The sequence below is a fragment of the Brachycentrus maculatus genome, unplaced genomic scaffold (genome assembly GCF_059751285.1).
Source record: "Brachycentrus maculatus isolate JH-2025_06_01 unplaced genomic scaffold, ASM5975128v1 h1tg000081l, whole genome shotgun sequence".
Taxonomy (NCBI): Eukaryota; Metazoa; Arthropoda; class Insecta; order Trichoptera; family Brachycentridae; genus Brachycentrus; species Brachycentrus maculatus.
The window spans coordinates 4,292,622-4,313,305 of NW_028280835.1; the positions used below are offsets into that span (position 1 = coordinate 4,292,622).

Below are 20,684 nucleotides of genomic sequence, written 5' to 3' on the forward strand. Positions count from 1 at the left end.
ATATTTACATTACATTTAATTTTTACATTTATAATAATAATAATAAACCCTTATCCGCACCACAATGGTGCATAGGGCACTGTGTCTTATAAACGCAGTGTTATCATGATCGTTTTATACATGAAGGAAAGGTGATCAGCCCTCCGCTTCAGCTACCAGTCCATGGTAATATTGTATAAATATTACAGTGAAAAAATTACTTAAATTTATTTTTACCCCCCTTGGGAATCGAACCCGGGACCTCCAGAACGGTAGCCGAGCGTGCTGACCATTACACTACGGAGGCGGACATGATTTTTACATTTACTTATTTAAAAATATTATCTTAGGAAATATTTAGATATTTGAGATTTTAGACTTATTTCATACATACAAATATGTAATTTGATTTATTAGCTATGAGTCCAATACATACTGCAAAAAAATGTGTGGTATGTTGCCAATTTTTCAAAATAAATTCAAATAACATCAATATTTAGTATGCATGTATTAAAAACAAATTTAGTCTTTAAAATTAGGGGGTTTAATATAAATATTTCACAACAGAGGTCATACTTACGATTCTCAAGTGATATATGAACGTATAAACATCGAAACATTGAAAACACACAGGAAGGGATTTAAAGTGACAACACATAAGGTTCGATAGTCTGGAATGCATGTACCTTGAAATGCAAGCATTATGACCACCTTGCCAAATCAAGGCAGAATTTGATTCCAACATTTTAGCATTGATAAAACTGGGGAACTTAAAAATTAATTCATTGAAAATCGATCCATAGGGCAATATCAAAATTGGCTCAAGGTACAGGGTGGTGCAAAATGAATCACCCCATCGGAAGATGTTATAATTTTTGCAAATGGTGTCGTACGTCAATCATATTTGACATTTCACCCACTCCTTTCAACAACGTCATTTTATATATCAAAAAACTTGATTTTTCAGGAGATCGTTTTTCAAAGTAAAATATAATAAAATGTATTAAAAATAAATATTAAGCTACTTATTGAACTTTTTACTGTGCAACAGATCTTTTTAGGTAAAACCTGAATGTTTTTTTTTCTATTTGAAAAATATTTTGTATATTTAAAAAAATAATTAAAGAATACCTTTTCTTCAAAATGCAAAAACAACACTTTCTTCCCTGTAGCGGGTAAATATTAAGTTAAAAATATGCCGCTTTCGCTGGAATGTAGTAAATTTTCTTGGCATTCCGAAAACATGCACAACTGAAAATTTACGATTTTCGATATATAATACGAGGTTGTTGAAGAGAGTGAGCGATTTGTGAACTACACAGTTGCAGTATACAAACAGATTGATAAAACGGGCACAAATGTGAATCATCACTGGCGGCAGCCACTTGACGGATATCATCTTTTCCATTTAACAAAAAAATGTTAAAGCGCAAATAAAGATTTCCATTCCTAAAAATCTTTTTTTTTTATTAAGTAAAAATGTTTTTAAATTATAAAATTGGATGATTAATTTCGCGCCACTCTAAATATGTTTGTGTGCCGCAGCTGTCTAGTTTATAAATTTCAAACATTATCGACGTACAACGCCATTTCCAAAAATTAAAACATCTTCTGATGGAGTAATTAATTTTGTGCCACCCTGTATGTAGGTCATGTATTGTACTGGGTATTGAAGTAATATATTTTTTGTAAGTTATGCATTGCGTTGTAGACTCTGTAACAACTGTAAATTGCATAGACGTTCAAATATCTAAAGTTTAAACCATCATATTTAATTTATTTTCATAATGGATTATTCTTTTTTAATTTACTCATTTGATAATTACAAATATATGAAAATTTGATACTGCCCTATTTAATAATTACCTTTTGATATTACACGGAAATAAAAAATCAATTTAAGTTTTATTTACTAGATTAGTTAAAGTTTAACTTCTAAATTGTTTTTGATTTTGTGTGCAGTTCTAATATGCACAAAGCTGGGACATTAATTGTGCAATTCTTTCTATATACTCCTCTAGACATAAGTCCTCATTCACAAATGCTTGTTGAGTATCTGGTAGCGGGTACTTAGCATCAGACATATAGAAAGCACTGCTATTCTGTTTCTGAACTCAAAATGCATAACCATAGATAAAATATAAAACGGGGATAGGTACCCATCCGTGTTTGAAAAAAAATGGCTGCATTTTTTAAGAGCATGTCTTCAGCTTTGTGGCATATTAGTGATGTTCTTGCCAGTTTTATGAATGTCATTGCAACAGTGGTATATCAACGATGGAAAGCGAACAGACTTGAAGGGATAATTAATTGAATTATTTACTAATTTAGTAGTTAGGTGGGGAAGGCAAAGAAGAAGACGAGATAGAATAAGGAACACCAGTATAAGAGAAATATGCGAGATCCAAGACGTTGTTAGGTGGGGAACACAACGAAGAAGACAGTGGTATGGGCATGTGAGGAGAATGGAGTCATCCAGACTCCCCCACATTGCTTTGCACGGCCAACCCCAAGGTAGATGACTTCCGGGCAGACCACCAAAGAGATAGATCGACAGCTGGGAATCGACATCGCAGAAGGCTAATCCCTCTTTAAAACAGGGCACAAGGCCTACACCAAGAAGAATAGGGTATTACCTTATTCTTCTTCTTCTAACCTTTATCCATACCCAATGGTGCATAGGGCACTGGATCGTATAGATGCAGTGTTATCTTGATCTTTACTTACATGACGGCAAGGTAATCAACCATTCCTGCACATTAGGGACTAGTCCAGGATAATATTAAATAAATATTAGAGAATAAAATCAATAATATTTATTTTCACCGCCCCCTGGGAATCGAACCTGGGACCTCTAGCATGGTAGCTAAGCACGGTAAACATTACTCCACGGAGGCGGACATTTACCTAATTAGCTATTTAGCATTTTATTTCATTCGACAAGCAACATTGATATTTTAAAATTGGTCTGGTAAAAAATTCCTCCGATTGCTTTCCCAAGTCCATTAGCTTTCCTCATTGACATGTTAGCTACGTGCAATATGTCTCTTGATGTGACAGTGTGGTTAGTATATTCTTAGATGAAACACATTTAGACAATACAGAGGGATGCATTAATGTTTTGTGTAGTTGGTAGACACAAAATTAGTCAAAATTCAAACACTTAAAAACGTCAAAAAGTCATAAGCATTCTCAGGCAATGATGCATTATGTTTGACAACACCTAAGCCCATGGGAGATGGAAAGATAAACTGGAACGGGAAGTCTGGAATTAAAACTATCGGTATTTTTCTGTCTTCGAATGCATGGGCTAAAATTTGATGTATCGGTTAGTATCGGTTTATGTTGAAATAGAAAAATGAAGTGTTTATTTCTTGTGATATACGGAGCGTACCTCGCTTAATTCTTTGCTTTTACTTGCTGGCTATTTTAATGAACAAGATAATGAGCTTTAAAGAAGTAAGGAATTGAACTATCTACTTTTATAATTTATATTTGAAGCACTAACTTTGTGATTTTCCATATTATAATTGAAATGTAACTTTGTTATAAAATCACTATAAATATTTTATTATAACTTAGTTATAATGTCTACTGGTTTCGAAGCTACACCGCTTCTTTATAACTGATTAATACTAATCAGTATTAATACTAGTATTAATACGTCTTGATAAAGAAACGGTTAGCTTCGAAACCGGTAGACATTATAATTAAGTTAAAATAAAATATTTATAGTGATTTTAAAACAATGTTACATTTTAATTATATATCTACATTTAAATTGCAAGAAAAACTAACGATTTGCAACGTCATTAGAATCAAACCGCAATAATCAAAATTGCAAAACTAACGAAAGAAAAATGTATCCCTGCTATGTAACACGTTTTCGTTCTACGTTGTTATTATGCCATGAATTTTCGCAATTTTTAATATACCTATTGCGTGTTTAGACATTTTCATGTAGTATTTTTTATTTAATTTTCATATTATCAAGAATTGAAAAATGATTTTTTTTTTTTTTTTTTTTTATTCATTTAATATATTTACATTTTTATTTATAACATAATAACATTTGAATCATTTATACATATGTAGAACTTTTATATTTCGATTCGCTGTGCCTCTCCATAAAAGAGTCTGTGCTCTTGTGCTTGGAAAGGGACTTACACTCGTGGTTTAATGTTATATAATAAAAGATATAATAGTTTTTTTAATATATTTTTTTAAAGATTTAAATGTATAGAGCTTTAATTTTTTTCTTGAGGATTTTTATATCATCTATTTTTTTTATTTCTTTAGGGAGTTTATTGAAATGTTTGATTGCCAAATATTTGAAGTTTTGCTGAAATTGCTTGGTGTTGCATTTTGGAATAGAAAAATCGTTTGATAATCTCGATGATAAATTCTTTGTTAAATTTAAATAGTTGTCACCCTTTAGTATTTGAAAAACTGCGGTTTTTTTATAAATGGATTCTATATTTGGGACTTGAAATTTTTTAAATAATAATTTTGTTGGAAATATGTTTTTTTTTTTCAAGATGACTTTAATTATGGTTTTCTGTACTATTTTCACTGAGTTCAGTATGTTGTTGTATGAGCCTCCCCATGCAATAATGCCATACTGTAGTAGTGAGTGAACGATAGCATAGTAAACTCTTTTTAGGTTGTCGATGGTTAGTATGTTTCGGATTCTAATGAATATATATATGCATTTTCTTATTCGTTTTACTAGTTCATTAATGTGACTATGGTATTTCAAATGTTGGTCTATTATAACACCTAGATATTTTATTTCTTTTTTTGGACATAAAACAGAACATAAGTTTTTGCAATTTGAATCCCTGCAGTCACCATTGTGAATTGTAATTTTTATATTTGTCGGTATTTTGAGTTTATGGATACAAAATGGGATAAAGAATGTTTTATCTGTATTTAGGGATAATAGATTATTGTCAAACCAGAATTTTAGGATTTTCATGTCCTTATTTGCGCGATCATTTACGGTATTCCAGTTGGGTCCGTTTATAACTATTGCGGTGTCGTCAGCATAGGATATTATGTTACCGCTGATGTTTTGGTGAAATATGTCGTTGACGTAGATGATAAATAGTAAAGGGCCTAACACTGTACCCTGAGGTATACCGAAATTACTAGTAAGGGGTTGGCTATAGGCTTCATTGATTTTGACAATTTGGGTTCTTTCGAGAAGATAACTCTGGAAAAGTTTTAAGGCTTTACCCGTAATTCCGACAGATTTTAGTTTTAATAGAAGTTTATCATGAGAAATACTGTCAAAAGCTTTTCTTAGGTCGACAAAAATTCCTATACAGTTGAGTGATTTATCGAGAGAATCTTGGATGATGTATGATAGTTTGGCAATTGCATCTTGTGTGCTTCTTTTTTCCATGAATCCATATTGGTTTTCATTGATTATATTAAATTTATTTACATAAGTGGACAGTCTTTTTTTAATGATTTTTTCAATGATTTTACCTATGTTTGATATGAGAGATATAGGTCGGTAATTTGTGACTGATTCTGGATTTCCAGATTTGTAGATGGGGATGATAATGGCTTTCTTGTAAATTGAAGGGAATATACCGGTTGTGAGGCTAAGGTTTATGATGTGTGTCAAAGGTTTAGAGATTTGTTTTTTTATGAATTTTAATGTATTAACAGAGTGTCCGTCGTATCCCGGGGCAGATCCTCCTTTCATATTTGTTATGATTTCTTCAATTTCCTCCTGGGATGTTATTTGTAATGATGCTAATATATTATTGGAAGTTGGAGTATCTGTTTTGAAAATATCGGAATTAGTTTGAGTAGGGATTTTTTGCGCTAAATTTTTACCAACACTGGCAAAAAAATTATTAAACATATTAGCAGTTTTGTGAGGCATTTCTAAGCAATGAATTCGTGAATTTTCGTTTGAGAGGTACATTATTTTTTTTTGCTGGGGGTGTTTTTTATCAATTATATCATTTATTATATTCCACATTCTCTTACTGTCATTTTCTGCAAAATCTATTTTTGTTTTGTAATATTTTTCTTTGGTATTTTTGATGAGAAAAAAAAGTTTTTTTCTATACAGTTTAAAATATTTTTTTAGGCTTTCGTTTTCGGGATTTTTTCTAATTTTTTTTATTAGACTTTCTTTATGTCTTATAGACACAATAAGTCCATGCGTAATCCACGGTTTTATTGGTTTGAATTTTGATGATTTTTTTCTGAAGGTTTGGTATTTGCTGGCATTCATGATATGACAAAATTTTTCTTCGAATAATTTAAAGCATGTGTTTACATCGGTACATTGGAATAATTCATCCCATTTCTCGGAGTTAAGTTTATTTAAAAGTGAATTATTTAATGCCGGTGCTGAAGAGGTTTTATTTGGTATGTTTATATTCGTTATATGAGTGTTCGGTAGGTTATATGAGTATTTAATTATTGTTGTAAAATGATCAGTAATAGAGGTGTGTATAACGCCAGCTGTTATATTATCAGAATCGAGTGCGTTACAGAAAATATGGTCTATACAGGAAGGTCGTTGACCTTGAATGTTTCTAGTGGGATTATTAATAAATGATGTGAAATTGAATTCCGCTAGAGTATTCAAATAATTATGTTTATTATTGCAGTCATATTCCCTGTCGATGGATAAATTTATGTCACCTAATAAAAAAGTTTTTTCATTTTTGAGATTGATTAAGATACATTTTAAATGTTCTATGAATGTTGTTATCGATGAAGAATGAGTTCTGTAGATTGCTAAAACATTGTTAATGTGACCTTTGTAATTAATTTTAATTTTTAGGATATTAACATTTTTTATTATTATTTCTTCGAAATCAATAACGTTATGTGTATTTGCTATGAAAATTGCGATTCCGCTATTTTTGTTGATGATGTTTTTTGTTGCATAATAAGTGTAGTTCGGAATGTGGTAATCGATATCATATGATGAGTGAGTTTCTGTCAATATAATCACGTCCAGTCTATTAAAACTATTTGTTACTACTATGAATTCGTCAAAATTTTTTCGTATACTTCGAATATTCATATGCAATATAATTAAGCTATTGTCAGGGTTTGGATCTATTATAGCATTTGTATCGTTAACGGTATGAAAAGTTCGTTCGTCTATTTGGAATTTAGTATCTATAGAATTAATTAAGAAGTCAGTCATTAGAACTGAGAGAAGATATAAAGATAATAAAAATAAAATAAAAATAAGAATAGGTAAATGATAAGGAGAAAATTACGGTTAGTGAAGTAATAATGTTTTTTTTTATGATTGTGTGGAAATGCATATATATACTCACTAAAAACAAAAAATACTTACTCATAATCTATTCGGTCTTTCGCTATGATCAACATTTTTTTTCTGTATTCACAGCAGGTATTATGATAATAATAGCAATTTAACAGAAGCCAACTGTCAAACTGACATTTCTTGAGTGAATTAAAAAAGTATTGAGAAAGTTCAGATATTATAAAATTTTTCAAAATAAATGGAAATTTACATAGATTTTAAACACATGGAGAGAATATAATTTACTAGAAAAAGCATTTTTTTAGCGGGTGAAAATGCGGTTGATCTCTTATTCATAGAGAATTTTCGTTTCTAGATAAACCTCAAGAGTGGAAAGTGAAAATATTAACCCCTACAACGTTCCCATTGATAAACATGGTACCTATCTCAACGTTATAGGAAGGTTTACTATACTCGAAAATGTCAAGAAGCTTTATAAAAAAATCACAGATGTCACTATAAGTCCTATTTTTTAAATGAATTTGACAGAATCTAAATTATGTATGAAACATGTCATCCATACTCTTCGGGACTAATTTTGTTTGGATTATTAGCTTGGTCCATATTGTCCAAGAGTTCAAAAACTTTGATGCATTTGTTAAAGTAATTATAATCAGTTTCAAAATAATAAAAAGTTAGCCATGTTTCGGAGAATAGTAATTCCTACATTTGAGTCATATTAAGTGCTAAACAAAACAGAATTAAGCGAGGTATTCCGGTATTGAATTGAATTGTATATATTTTGTGAAAAGGTGCCTTTAAAATGTACATTTTTAACTTCTACATAGTACAAAGCTTTCTCAGTAAAATTTATAAAAGAAATAATTGCAAAGCAGACCAACTGTGAACTTGCTTCCGATCAAACATCGAGAAAGTTTTGTAGTACTGTAGATAGTCGGTTTAGTTAAAAATAAATAATAATTTATTCTTTCGTACAATATCAGTTAATTCCAGACTTGTCAGCGCAAAATAGTCGATACAATTGGCTGGAACATTCAGAATGATGCAAGGCCAGTTACGAATCAGTAGTTTCTCAAAAGATAAATTTAGACTTCAAAAATTCAATATTGAATGTATTGGAAAAGTGAATTATTTTAAACGTTTAGTCAGTTGAACAAGAATCCAATGACAAATAGCAAATCAAACCACATATCCCTCACTCCTTTCAATAACATCAAAAATCAAAAATTGTCAATTTTCAGTTGTGCAAGTTTTCGGGATGCCCAAAAAATGTACTATATCCCAGAAAAAGCGGCATATTTTTAACTTAATATTTACCCGATACAGAGCAGAAAGTGTTGTTTTTACATTTTGAAGAAAAGGTATTGTTCAATTATTTATTTTAAATAAGCTAAATATTTTTCAAATGGAGAAAAAACCTTCAGGTTTTACTTAAAAAGGTCTGTTGCACAGTAAAAAGTTCAATAAGTGGCTTGATATTTGTTTTTAATACATTATATTATATTTTTAATCTTTAAGAACGATCTCCTGAAAAATCGTGTTTTTTGATTTATGATGTTCTTGAAAGGAGTGAGCGATTTGTCAAGGAAAATGATGCAATGTCACCACACAAGTGCTAAAAAAGATGGCCGATATACACACACAAATGATTTGCAAACATGAATGGCAGACCATCCGGTTCATCAATGATATCTAGTGGCGGCAACGTTATATTTTTGCGTGTGGAAGACCATAGAAATTTTAAATTGCGGGCATTTGACAAATTCTCTAAGGAAACCACTGATTCCTTTACAACAATCATAGCTCGGCATATCTCAAATAGTTCCATCTTTTGGCCCAGCTTCAAAATGCCCTCGCTAGGCAAAACAGTTGTCACAAGAATTGATCAATTCATTAGAACTTGGAAACTATGAAAAATAAAGAAAACAGAAAGTCATACTTCTGATATGTTCAATTTCATAATGCCTGTTGGTAAACAATATTTTAGCAGTTGTCAAGAAGCACGCTATCCGCCATGGGCAAAGTTAAGTATTGCTCTTACGTTTAACTGTTGGCGCAGCCATTGCGGTCAAAAGAGCTGGTCCCTTAAGGTTGGATCGAATTTTCGAGTTAGCGTGGGTCTAGTCGTGATGGACTTGATATTTATATAGATAATAGATAAAGATTGTAGTTTGTGGTTTTGGTTGAGATATGCCGAGCGTGGGCACTGGACAGCCGCAGTGTAGAGAGAGAAAGAGACATTCCGGGAGAGAGAGAAAGCAACATGAATACATCTATGGCTCCTTATAAGTACCAACGACCTGTAAATCCTCTCCCAGGGGGCGGGGCGCTCCTTGACCGACGCCCTGGAGCTGGCCTTGGGCAGGTTCTGGTAGGTCTCCCGCAGGAAGGCCGTGATCTCCAGCAGCAGGATGCAGGCCACCAGGCGCAGGGCCATCGGGCACTCGGCTCCGATCGGCCCCCCGGCCAACTGAAGGCTCGCTGGAATAATTAAAATCAATTTTTATTCCTGTGTGACCTGTGTGACCTGTGTGGTCAAACGGATCTGCGATGTAAAGTGATGGGGCAAGTAAACAAGGCTGCAGCCATCTCAGGATGTCTACAAAATTCTATATGGAAAAATCCTGAGACGAAGAACGGCAGCAAAATCTAAATTTACAAAACTTGTGTGTGACCCATCATGACATGTGGGATCGAAAGTAGAGCAGACACAGTTGGGATCGAAAGCAGTAGTCACAAAAAAGCGTTAAGAGTGTCAGAAATGAAGACTCTAAAGGTGAAGACTGACCGGAGAATTTCGTCGTAACGTAACACGTTACGATGCGAGCATTCAGGCAGTCAGTACACCGAGCCGAGAGCTCCATCCATAGTTTCGGATGCTCGGTAATGCTCACCGCGAGCGATGTTAGGACATTATGCTACGACGAAATGCTTCGGTCAGTCTCCACCTTAAGAAGCATATCTGGCAAGAGTCTACGAGGCAGAACGAGGGATATATGCAAGATCGAACATGTCGTTAGGTGGGGAAGGCAATGAAGGAGACAATAGTATGCGCATGTGGGGAGAATGGAACCATCCAGACTCTCCCACATTGCACTGTACGGCCAAACCCAAGGTAGACGACTCCCGGGCAGAACACCAAAGAGATGGATTGACAGCTGGAAATCGACGTCATAGGAGGCTAATCGCTCTTAAAAACAGACCACAAGGCCTACACCAAGAAAAAGAAGAATAAGAAGGATTTTAAAAATTTCAGTTGCTGTGTATTGTATTGTAATTTTCTTCTATGATGCTGAAACATGGACCATAAAAGCGGTAGAAAGGAGAAAAATAGAAATGTGGTGTTGGAGGCACATGCTCCGAATTCCATGGACAGCTAGAAGCACCAACGAGTCCATTTGCCAGGGACTACACTTGAATGGTTTGACTCCGGCCAATTTCTGTAAACGACGGATTCTCCAGTTCTTTGGACATGTTGCGCGTAACAATAAGGATAGCCTGGAATGACTGGTTGTGATTGGTAGCCTGGAAGAGAAAAGAGGGAGAATAAGACCCCCACATGATGACTGATCAAGTTAAGGCAACAACAGGCACCTCGGAGGTTAGAGCGCTATATGCAGCGCAGTCAAGGGATAACTGGAGAAGAGTCATCGCTTCCACAAGGGTCGCAACCCTCAGTAATGACGAATAAGATGGATAAGAAGATGAAGAAGACTTGTGACTCAGTTACGAGTAGGTCCCTAAACGAACAAGCAAACCCATCAGACTTTCTGCACTGGTAAACCTACCAAATTGTCTAATTAGCTAATTTCATGATGGCGGATGGTACCTTCATCGAGGAAATCTTCTTCTTCGTCTTGCTGCAGTAGCTCCTTTTGTTTCTCTGGATCCGTGACCATGGAGATGACTTGCGACACGTGCTGCTTGTCTTCATGCATCATCTCCTCTAGCCTCCCAGCAATGGCCTGCGATTAGTAAATGGTATTTGTGTTGGTATCATATTATATTTGGTGGTTGAATTTTAAAATAAGACAAGTGAAAAAATCTATATTTCATACGGAGTACCTACCTCAGTAGAAAGAGTAACAATTCAAATACATATTACATACAAATCTGACCATTTTTAGGGCAAATACAAATATGGATCAAATATGAAAAATAAAGGAATGGTTAAACAATCAAGAGACGTGTAATGAAGAGATTAGTATCACAAAGTAAAAGCTCACCAGGTGTATCTTAAAATTTAAATCATATAGATTCAGCTACATCGTGGCTGGGTCTGCGCGCTGATTTCTAAATCAGTATGGAATAATCTTTCCATTTCGCATGAGCGGTATTACGCTACCGGCACGGGACCTTCGGCGGAATACGGAAGGCATGTCACCACGGGCCACACTGCCATACTTTTGCGACGACTATACCGGAGCATCCCGCGCTCTCTACGCTTCATTCTCCCCCCACGCACTCTATGGCTACTTAGCACGACCGTGAGTACGCCGTAGCAGTTGCGTCCCGGGAATCAGTAACAACGATATCTAGTTTATAAGGTTTCGTGGCTAAATTTTAAGTTAGGTAAACCACACAATATTCTTCATACTTAAGTAACCAGTGCCAAGACAGTACCAAGTACTAGAGCAACTGCCTGGTTTCGCAATTATAAATGTGTAATTATTTTTTTTAAACTGTTATGTTGAAAATATTATTGCTTTTTTATTACTCGGGAACTTGCCTATTTTAAAATTGTGTTCAATTATCACTGCCATTAAGCTTGTATCTTCATTTTTTACATACCCACCATAAAAGCCATTTGTTAAAAGATTGTTTGATTTTTAGTTTTATATATCCTTTACGCAGGCACACCTGCCTGAAGATAGAGTATTTCATGCAGTTCAACGAACTAGTGGATGTTTTCGGTAATGAAAGAAATTATACATAATTAATTTCAGGTTAACTACATGAATAATACGAGTCAATTGAACTTTAATTTTGGCACTAAAAATACTATAATAATAAAATTGAATGTTTGGTTTTTATTTTTACTTTTTTTAATTTCTTGTGTTAAAAGAATATAAGTAAAAACGTGTAAAAAAGAACTCTACCAACAAGACACACAAAGGGTTTCCTAAATAAATGGAATATCCCAAAAAGTGTAAAATCCATCATGAATGTGTTTGATGAAGGAAATGGTTTTTACCTCTCCCCACTGATAAAACATCTTCCCTGCAGCCCTCAGCCTTCTTATTCCAGGGTGTGATGAAACTGGAAAGAGTTAAAAGACACACATTAATCTGTTTGTGAGTACATGATCGTCCAAACAAAACATTCCTCAAAGTGGTATGGGCATACATGAACGGACGTGCTTACAACTAATGCCCAGTGACATTTTTGATTGCCGCACTGCCACAAACTGTATGCCAATCGCGGATAAAGATTGATTGTGATAATATTTACCTCTTCCTGGCACTGGAACAGATGGTCGTATGTTGGGCATGTCCACTTTCATCCACTGTGGCCACTGTCCTTTATTGCAGGAATGCACCAAATGGGCGCACTCCAACAACATGCAGGCCCTGGAGACTACTGGAGTGTGAGGCTAAAATGACCAAAGAATCAATTCAATTGTGATGACAACTTCAATCTAAAACTTCAGCAAAGAATGGTTAGGTGCTATGTTTAGTCAATACTTATACGGACCCTCAAGATCAGTTCTATGAACTGGTTAGAGGCATTCAAAATGTGGTTGCATATGTGGTGTGTCCTCTGGGGCATGTGCTTAGACGAGAGAAGTACAAGCTATTTCACTTAATAGAAGATCAACAAGGTAACAAGGGCAGCAGGTAGATCTCCTGGCTCCGGAATATACAAGATTGGAAGGGAATCAGAATAGTTGAGGTGATGTTTAGAACTACGTAAGACAGGGACACCTACTCTTTATCGATAGTCAACGTCGGCGGGACCTGACATGATACTTTAATAAGAAGAAGGAGATTGATTCAATCAACCACTTTCAAAATTTATTATAGCTAAATGCGTTCCTCCTTACCAAATCAAGTAAAGCAGCCATCAGGTGAGGGTCCGGTATGGAGCCGGGTTGGCAGGTGTCGAGTAAAAAGGAGAAGCGTAGCATCCCGCTGTAAACTGGCTCCAATGGAACTAGTTTCCTCTCTTTCAGGACAACCACCTCCGATTCTCTTGTGCTGTCTCCCATCTCGAAGGAGTTGCGACGGCTCATATCTGGAATTAGAAATATAAAAAAAACAAATGTCAAATGACAATGATACTATAATTCGACATTTTAACACAGATGATGAAGAATATGGAGGTCTGGGTATTAACAAGGCTTTTGACCTGTCAAAGGCTGGTTAAGTGATCACGTTATACACATCAGTCGGTGCCGGGAGGTGTATGTACTTATATATCAGCACATTAAGTTTTTGTCTGCTAGCGCATGTTATTTCTTTCTCTCTAATAAATGTGGTATTCATTTATTTATTTAAACTTCCCATACAGAAAATAAATAAGTACATTGGCGGGCTTATTGTTAAAAAGTAATATCTTCCAACCAACCAAAATGTGGTATTACCATAATATCACATTTATTAGAGTGAACGAGACAACTAGACTAGGCTTTTGTGTGATCCAATTTTCGGCCCTTCATTCGGTCGCTGCCTGACGGCGCGTTGGAACAGACGTGCCGTCAATGTCTCAGTTGGAAGTGAGTTGGTACTTGCCACAAGCTGCGTACTACGATTTCCATACAAATATGAACTGGGATCTTTTGGTACCCCCCTTCAGATTATGTGTAATTGTTGAATGATTAGTATGGGAAAGGTAAGGGTAAAAAGAATATGAATTTGTCATAACTTACAATTTCCGGGCGTCTCCTCCATGCTGCCATCCCTCTTCTTCCCGATCTTGCGCAGGCCGAGACGGCCGAGACGATCCTCCACGCGGCGGCGCGCGCTGCGCAGCGTGCGGCCGGCGCGCGAGCCGGCGGGCGCCGCGGCGCTGGACAGGCGGCCGCGCGCGGGCGGCGCCACGGACGCCTGGCGCACCAGCGAGGCCACGGGCGTCTCGCCGGGCGGCGAGTCCGAGTCGCCGTACGACGAGGAGCTGGAGCCGTACGGCTTGCGGAACCATTTTACTGGAAGGATGACCAAATTATTAATCAAAGAGGAACTGCGTGCTTGAAAGGTGTATTGTGCCTCATTATTTATTTTTAAAAAATCTGCCAAAATGAATATGCTCTCATCCAGGATATTCATGTGCACTATTCTTGGCAATTACACGAGGTTCTGTACAGATATTAGTCAATTCAATTCAATTCAAACCCTTATCCGCACCCTATGGTGCATAAGGCACTGCATCATATAAACGCAGTGTTATCTTGATCATTAACATATGAAGGAAAGGTGATCAGCCCTCCACTTCAGGTCAGGGTTATATTGAATAAATATTACAGTAAAAAAATCACTAATATTTATTTGGCCCCCCCTGGGAATCGAACCCGGGACCTCCAGTATGGTGGCCGAGCGTGCTGACCATTACACTATGGAGGCGGACAAAAGGACAGATATTAGTACAGAGCTCTATACTCTTCGATACACACATGTTTCACATGTTGTCTGTTATCGAAGAGAAACAGGGTGGTTGAAAGACGTGATGCGACTTATTCTTTATTTTTTTAAAATGGTTCTGAAATGAGCGACACAATTATTTTATGCTCCTACCCAAGATATTCCCAGTATGGAGCTTCATACTCTTGGATACAAACATGTTTTAACAGTTCTGTCTGAATTAACACGCAAGGTCTTTCTCTGATCATGTTTCTATATTCGCCTCATAAAATTGTTTACCTGTTTTTCCTTCACTCATTCGTTCCACACGTCTAAACCATCTCAACAAACCTTTAGTAATTTTATCGATTTTTGTACAAAAACTATTTTTATTCCTAATTTCGCACGGCCATATAAGGTTCAAACTTTGACTGTCCACTTCATGCATCTCCTTATACATATCCGCCGGTTATTCTGACTCCTAACCTGACCACACTCAAGTATTTGACATACTTGATCCAGCCAAGTTTTCTCCACTCATTCATTCCACGTGTCTTAACCATCTCAACACACCTTTCTTAATCGATAATGCTTATCTCAACCTTTGCATACTTTCTTTATTTCACCATTGGGACATCTATCATCCATCGTTTTGCCGTACGATCTGACAGATCGCATTTCAACTGCATTTAGTCAGTAGACTGAAGGACGAAAGTATTCGTTCTTCTTTTGCCAATTCCATGCTTCACTTCCAGACTCCATTGTGTATTGCCAGTTTAGACTTCTCCGTCTGCAGAAGATATTTACCAATCCCGCCAAACTTCTTGGATTTGGAAGAAGTGGACTTGTTGGAGGTGGTGGACTCTCCCATGGCGCACAGCGCGCGCTCGCTCTGCCTAGGGGTGAGCGGGTGCAAGATGCCGGCGTGCTTCTTGCGCAGGTTGCCCAGTGGACTCTGGCTGGCCTTGCTGCTGTCATCGCACGCATCCGTCTCCAACAGGCTCTGAAAGCAAAATGAAATAAATCAATAAGAGTGCAGAGAATCGATATATTAATTCTGGTATACTTTGTCAAAAGGGCAGACGTCGATATACCGACGATGATGCTAGTATATTGTGGTGGTCGAGCTGGGAGCTTGTGTTCCAGCATGCGCATTTCTTAAGTTCCGATTCCTCAATAATCTTCATAATCAATCAAATTTAATTGATTTCTATCTAATTACATTTTTTGTAAAATCTTGTTGTTTTCGCCCTTACAATGTCGGATTCGTCCAAAAGTTATGTTGGAAGCGATTGTCAAACATCACAAAAATGTTTGTTAAACTCAAAGTAGTGAATGTTCTCCACCAATACTAGAAAGAAATATTAAAATCGGTCAATATTTGAGAAAAATATTGTTAATTTTGTACACACTTTTGTAAAGAAAGCCCATTAGTGCATTAAGTCTTCAGCAATTTAAGCATACGAAAGAAACAATCTCAGTCATATTTGTCCTATAAAATCTTTGTCATATTTGGATAATCGTTGGAACTTATTGATTTTACTTGCAATCTTCTTCTAAATCATTCACTCTTGCCGGAGTGGTCATGGTAAACAAATTGGCATCTCGGCATGTTGAACTAATTATACACATGTTGAATTACTAGCTTGTAAGTCCATTAAAAGTTTCCCGTCTAAGCTCAGTAGATTTAATTAAAAAACAGGTTAAGTATCATAGATATATAATTAGGCATACGTACGGCACATGTGGATGAAGTGCTCCTTTTCTTGAACAAAAACTTCCTGTTGCTTTTGTCTTCCACGACAAAACTGCTGTCTGCTCCCGTGTCCGATTCCCTCTCCTCTATTTCCGAGTGATGAATGTGTCTAAAGAAGATATAATAAAGTTATCTATAATCTATACAATGATGGAGTATTCAATAAGAAATAAAAAGAACTTGAAAAATAATGTTAAAAATTACTGGGATTCCATTTGAAGCGTGGATATTGTTAACCTGACTTTACATGGTAGAAAACAAATAATTATTTTTCAGTTACTTAAATTTTTTGATAGTACAGATTGACGACCGGTTTAAATATCAAATATAAACGCCGTGAAAGAAGTTACATTTCTTAGAATGCCGGGCCTTCACAAGCTGGCCTCCTCATTACTGAGGGTTGTGACCCTTGTCGAAGCAATGACTCTTCTCCAGTTATCCCTTGACTGCGGTGCACGTAGCGCTCCAACCACTGAGGTTGCTGCCTTAACTTGATCGGTCTATCGCGCGGGGATCTTCCTCTCTCTCTCTCTCTTCCCCTCCAGGCTACCAATCACAACTAGTCATTCCAGGCTATTCTCGTTGCCACATGCAAAGTGTCCAAAGAACTGAAGAATCCGTTCTTACAAAAATCTTACATTCCAAGTTACATTTAAAAAATCCTTAACCGCACCTGGTGGTGCATAGGGCACTGCATCATATAAATGCAGTGTTTTCTAGATAGTTAACACATGAAGGAAAGGTGATCAGCCCTCTGCTACAGGTAATATTCAGGGTGAAATTGAATAAATATTAGTTTGAAAAAATCACTTATATTTATTTGCCCCCCCTGGGAATCGAACCCGAGACCTCCAGTATGGTAGCCCAACATGCTGACTATTACACTACGGAGGCGGACATTACATTTATCTACACAAAATGTTAACTTCTGTATGGAGTTGATGTCCAGGATTGGCAAATTAACATTGTATCTATCTGATGTGATGCCCTATGCATTATCAGGTATGTGTGTGCGTGTGTGAATGTATATGTGTGTGATAATACCTGATAACCCTCGTTGTTTGGGTGTTGGATTCAGGCTTGTTAGGTCTCTCCGCAGAGTCGAGAAGGCCGCTGAGAGCCACGACCCGGAACACTCCTCCGTGAGCTTCCTTGACATAGGTCATGAGGTGCCGAATGTCTCGATACAGAACCTACAACCAATATCACATGAGCTTGAGCTTTTGAAAACCTATCCTAGTTTTCATATTTGCCATCAGACATTAGGCTACGTTCACATGGAAACGCACCACGCATATTATTGCCGTATTAATTATTCTATGAGCTTATTCTAAGCTCTTAATGACACGTTAAGAGAGAGTACCGCAACAATAAAAGCTCTCCTCTTACCTGTTTCGTTTTTGTAATGACTTTTTTTGTTGTTAAAGATTTCACTTTTTTGCCCTAATAAAGGTGAATTGTTCATAAATAATGTCAAAAGCAAGCTTACTCAACAAAGCGTATTCATAATACATATCATTCTAAGCACAAGTTTTCAAAAATTGCTTAGTTATGAAAATCATGCCTGCTATTCAAAACTACCATGTGTACTGATTTAAATTGAAATAAAAATAAAAACTAAAATCGCTCCATAAGTCTATGTATGATTCTAAGTAGGTACTAACTATTTTATAATTACCTTGTAATTATTGATCATGTATTTTCATTCACCAATAAGTACTCATTTGAAAAAAAAATAAAAACGAAATCCTTATCTAAATCGATGTATGATCCTAAGTAGGTACTGAGTTTTTAAAAATCGCCATATAATTATTAATATCATGGCTTATGTGTCATCACTGAGTCCTGATTAAAAAAAACAAAATCCCTCTTGCTTGATTCTAAGTAGGTACTAAGCGTTTTATAATTGCCTAGTAATTATTAAAATCATGTATTATGTTCCACCAATAAGTACTGATTTGAAAAAATCATACTCATAATTAAGAATCATACTAATAATTGATGAGATGTCAAAAAATAATATGAAAATAACTCCTGTAATTGGAGATAATCCAGATTTTGGGAACAAGTATTTGGACACACTCAAAATGTTGTAAATGAATTATCTGGTCAAATTATAAGCTTAAATAATAAAAATGAAAATGGTATTTTCTGGCGTTTCTCATGTGTGTGATTATAATCCAGGATTCGGACCTCACATACTAATATAAGAGTTTCTGCTTAGTAAAAAGCTTCTTTACATCTCACCAATAGATGTCTCTAGTGAAGTTCTAGCGATTCAAGAACAAGGTTTCTAAATTGGTTCATATATATATAGAACTTCCAAGAATTTGAGTAGTGTGGTTGTCAATAATGGGTAGAATTGGTGAATGTTACACGTGTGTAAAGTGATCACTTAAACCAGCCTATGACGGTCGTCAGCCCCGTAAATGCCCAGACTTCCATATTCTTCTTCATCTTTGATGAGATGTCAAAAAATAATCATACTTAAGATTTCAGTCTAAAATAATGGGTTTTACCGTGATGAAATATTTAAATTTTTGCATAAAAGAGCTATTAACCCTTTGCACTCAAAAGTTTTTACATGTGCATGGTGCCAACTCAATCAAATTTCAAAACTTATTACTATTTACATAATAGTACTTATATAATTCTGGTTTAATTATATTGAAAAGTAAAAAAAAACAATATATTAAAAATATTGAGTACTCCAACCGATTTCGACAAGCGCCATGTCATGCACATATCCATCCTTGAAGAAGAAAAAGTGCTTGTAGAAACCGGTTGGAGTAAGGTACCAAAAATAAAAGTGGTTAAATCAATGTTTTAGTCTTATCTTATAAAGTTAAATGATGCATGGTTATAAAGCAAGAAATAACAATAATTTCCAGATTTCATAATTTTTTAATGTTTTTATTGAATGTTTGAATTAAAGGAATATTTAACTAATTTTAAAACTGATCAAAGGTATTCCAACTATGTACACAAAGGTTTTCCATTAATATTTCTAGTCCATAGCCCGATTATAATCTTCTACTACCGCCGTTACTACATTAAAAACTTCTTATTCTTCTTTTTCCTTCTTATAGATCCGAATATCTGTCTGTTCTACATCCTCGCATCTATATTTTATATATCTGTCTTTTAAACTGCCAGCTATCACGCCAACACTTTCGAAGTCTTCCAGTAAAATCAGTTAGATCTAATTCTTTGCCGGGGTGCTCGCACCAGACACAGGCAAATCCGCAAAGGCTTTTTATTGTTGCCGTATATGGTACAAGCAAACCAGTCAAAGGGCTTAGATAAAGAGATATCGCTCACTACTTTGAAGAACGTCATAAATCAAAAATCGTCAATTTTCAGTTGTGCACGTTTTCGGAATGCCCAGAAAATGTACTATATCCCAGCAAAAGAGGCATACTTTTAACTTAATATTTATCCGCTACAGGGCAGAAAGTGATGTTTTTGCATTTTGACGAAAAGGTATTGTTTAATTATTTTTTTTAAATATAATAAATATTTTTCAAATGGAGAAAAAACCTTCAGGTTCTAAAAAGATCTGTTGCACAGTAAAAAGTTCAATAAATGGCTTGATATTTATTTTTAATGCGTTATATTATATTTTAAAACTTTAAAAACTTTCTCCTGAAAAACCAAGTTTTTTGATTTTTGACGTTCTTGAAAGGAGTGAGCGATATGTATACTCACAATATCTTCTTGAATCTTGACATCCTTGGTGTCAGTCACCAATCTTGTGACGAGGACCTTGAATACGCATTGAATGAGTTGCCCCTCCATGCTGGGCCCGCCTGCAGAGCCCAGACCCGCCCCGAAGTTGGTGGCGTAGCCTCCGTGGGTCGCATCGGGTGACTTGACGTTTCCTCCTCTCTTCTGGTCTGTAACGAAATGTTACTTGTACCAGTCGTCAGGGTTTGGACCTATATTATATAGTATGCGCGGAGCTTAAGCGAGAGAAGGAAGATGGATGAAATGAGATGAACGCTAATCTAAGAAGAGATATCAATGTTGAGCACCTGTCGATGAAAACATCTATAGTTTTCGAAATTAATCATGTGTAATGAAAAATAACTCAATTGATGGTCTAATGAAATCTGGATTA

General features: G+C 35.7%; 1 protein-coding gene across 1 annotated transcript in view; it reads right to left on the minus strand.

Moving 5' to 3' along the window:
• Positions 1 to 20,684, minus strand: part of unc80 (unc80, NALCN channel complex subunit) — a 136,937-nt gene that overhangs the window by 73,567 nt on the left and 42,686 nt on the right. Inside the window, exons 20-29 of the mRNA XM_088257457.1 lie at positions 20,273 to 20,460; positions 17,609 to 17,757; positions 16,547 to 16,673; positions 15,616 to 15,811; positions 14,121 to 14,396; positions 13,296 to 13,486; positions 12,704 to 12,845; positions 12,447 to 12,511; positions 11,082 to 11,217; positions 9,553 to 9,733 (exon numbers count right to left, since the gene is read on the minus strand). Of these exons, the coding sequence (XP_088113583.1) occupies positions 9,553 to 9,733; positions 11,082 to 11,217; positions 12,447 to 12,511; positions 12,704 to 12,845; positions 13,296 to 13,486; positions 14,121 to 14,396; positions 15,616 to 15,811; positions 16,547 to 16,673; positions 17,609 to 17,757; positions 20,273 to 20,460 (1,651 nt within the window). The remainder of the gene's footprint in view (positions 1 to 9,552; positions 9,734 to 11,081; positions 11,218 to 12,446; positions 12,512 to 12,703; positions 12,846 to 13,295; positions 13,487 to 14,120; positions 14,397 to 15,615; positions 15,812 to 16,546; positions 16,674 to 17,608; positions 17,758 to 20,272; positions 20,461 to 20,684) is intronic.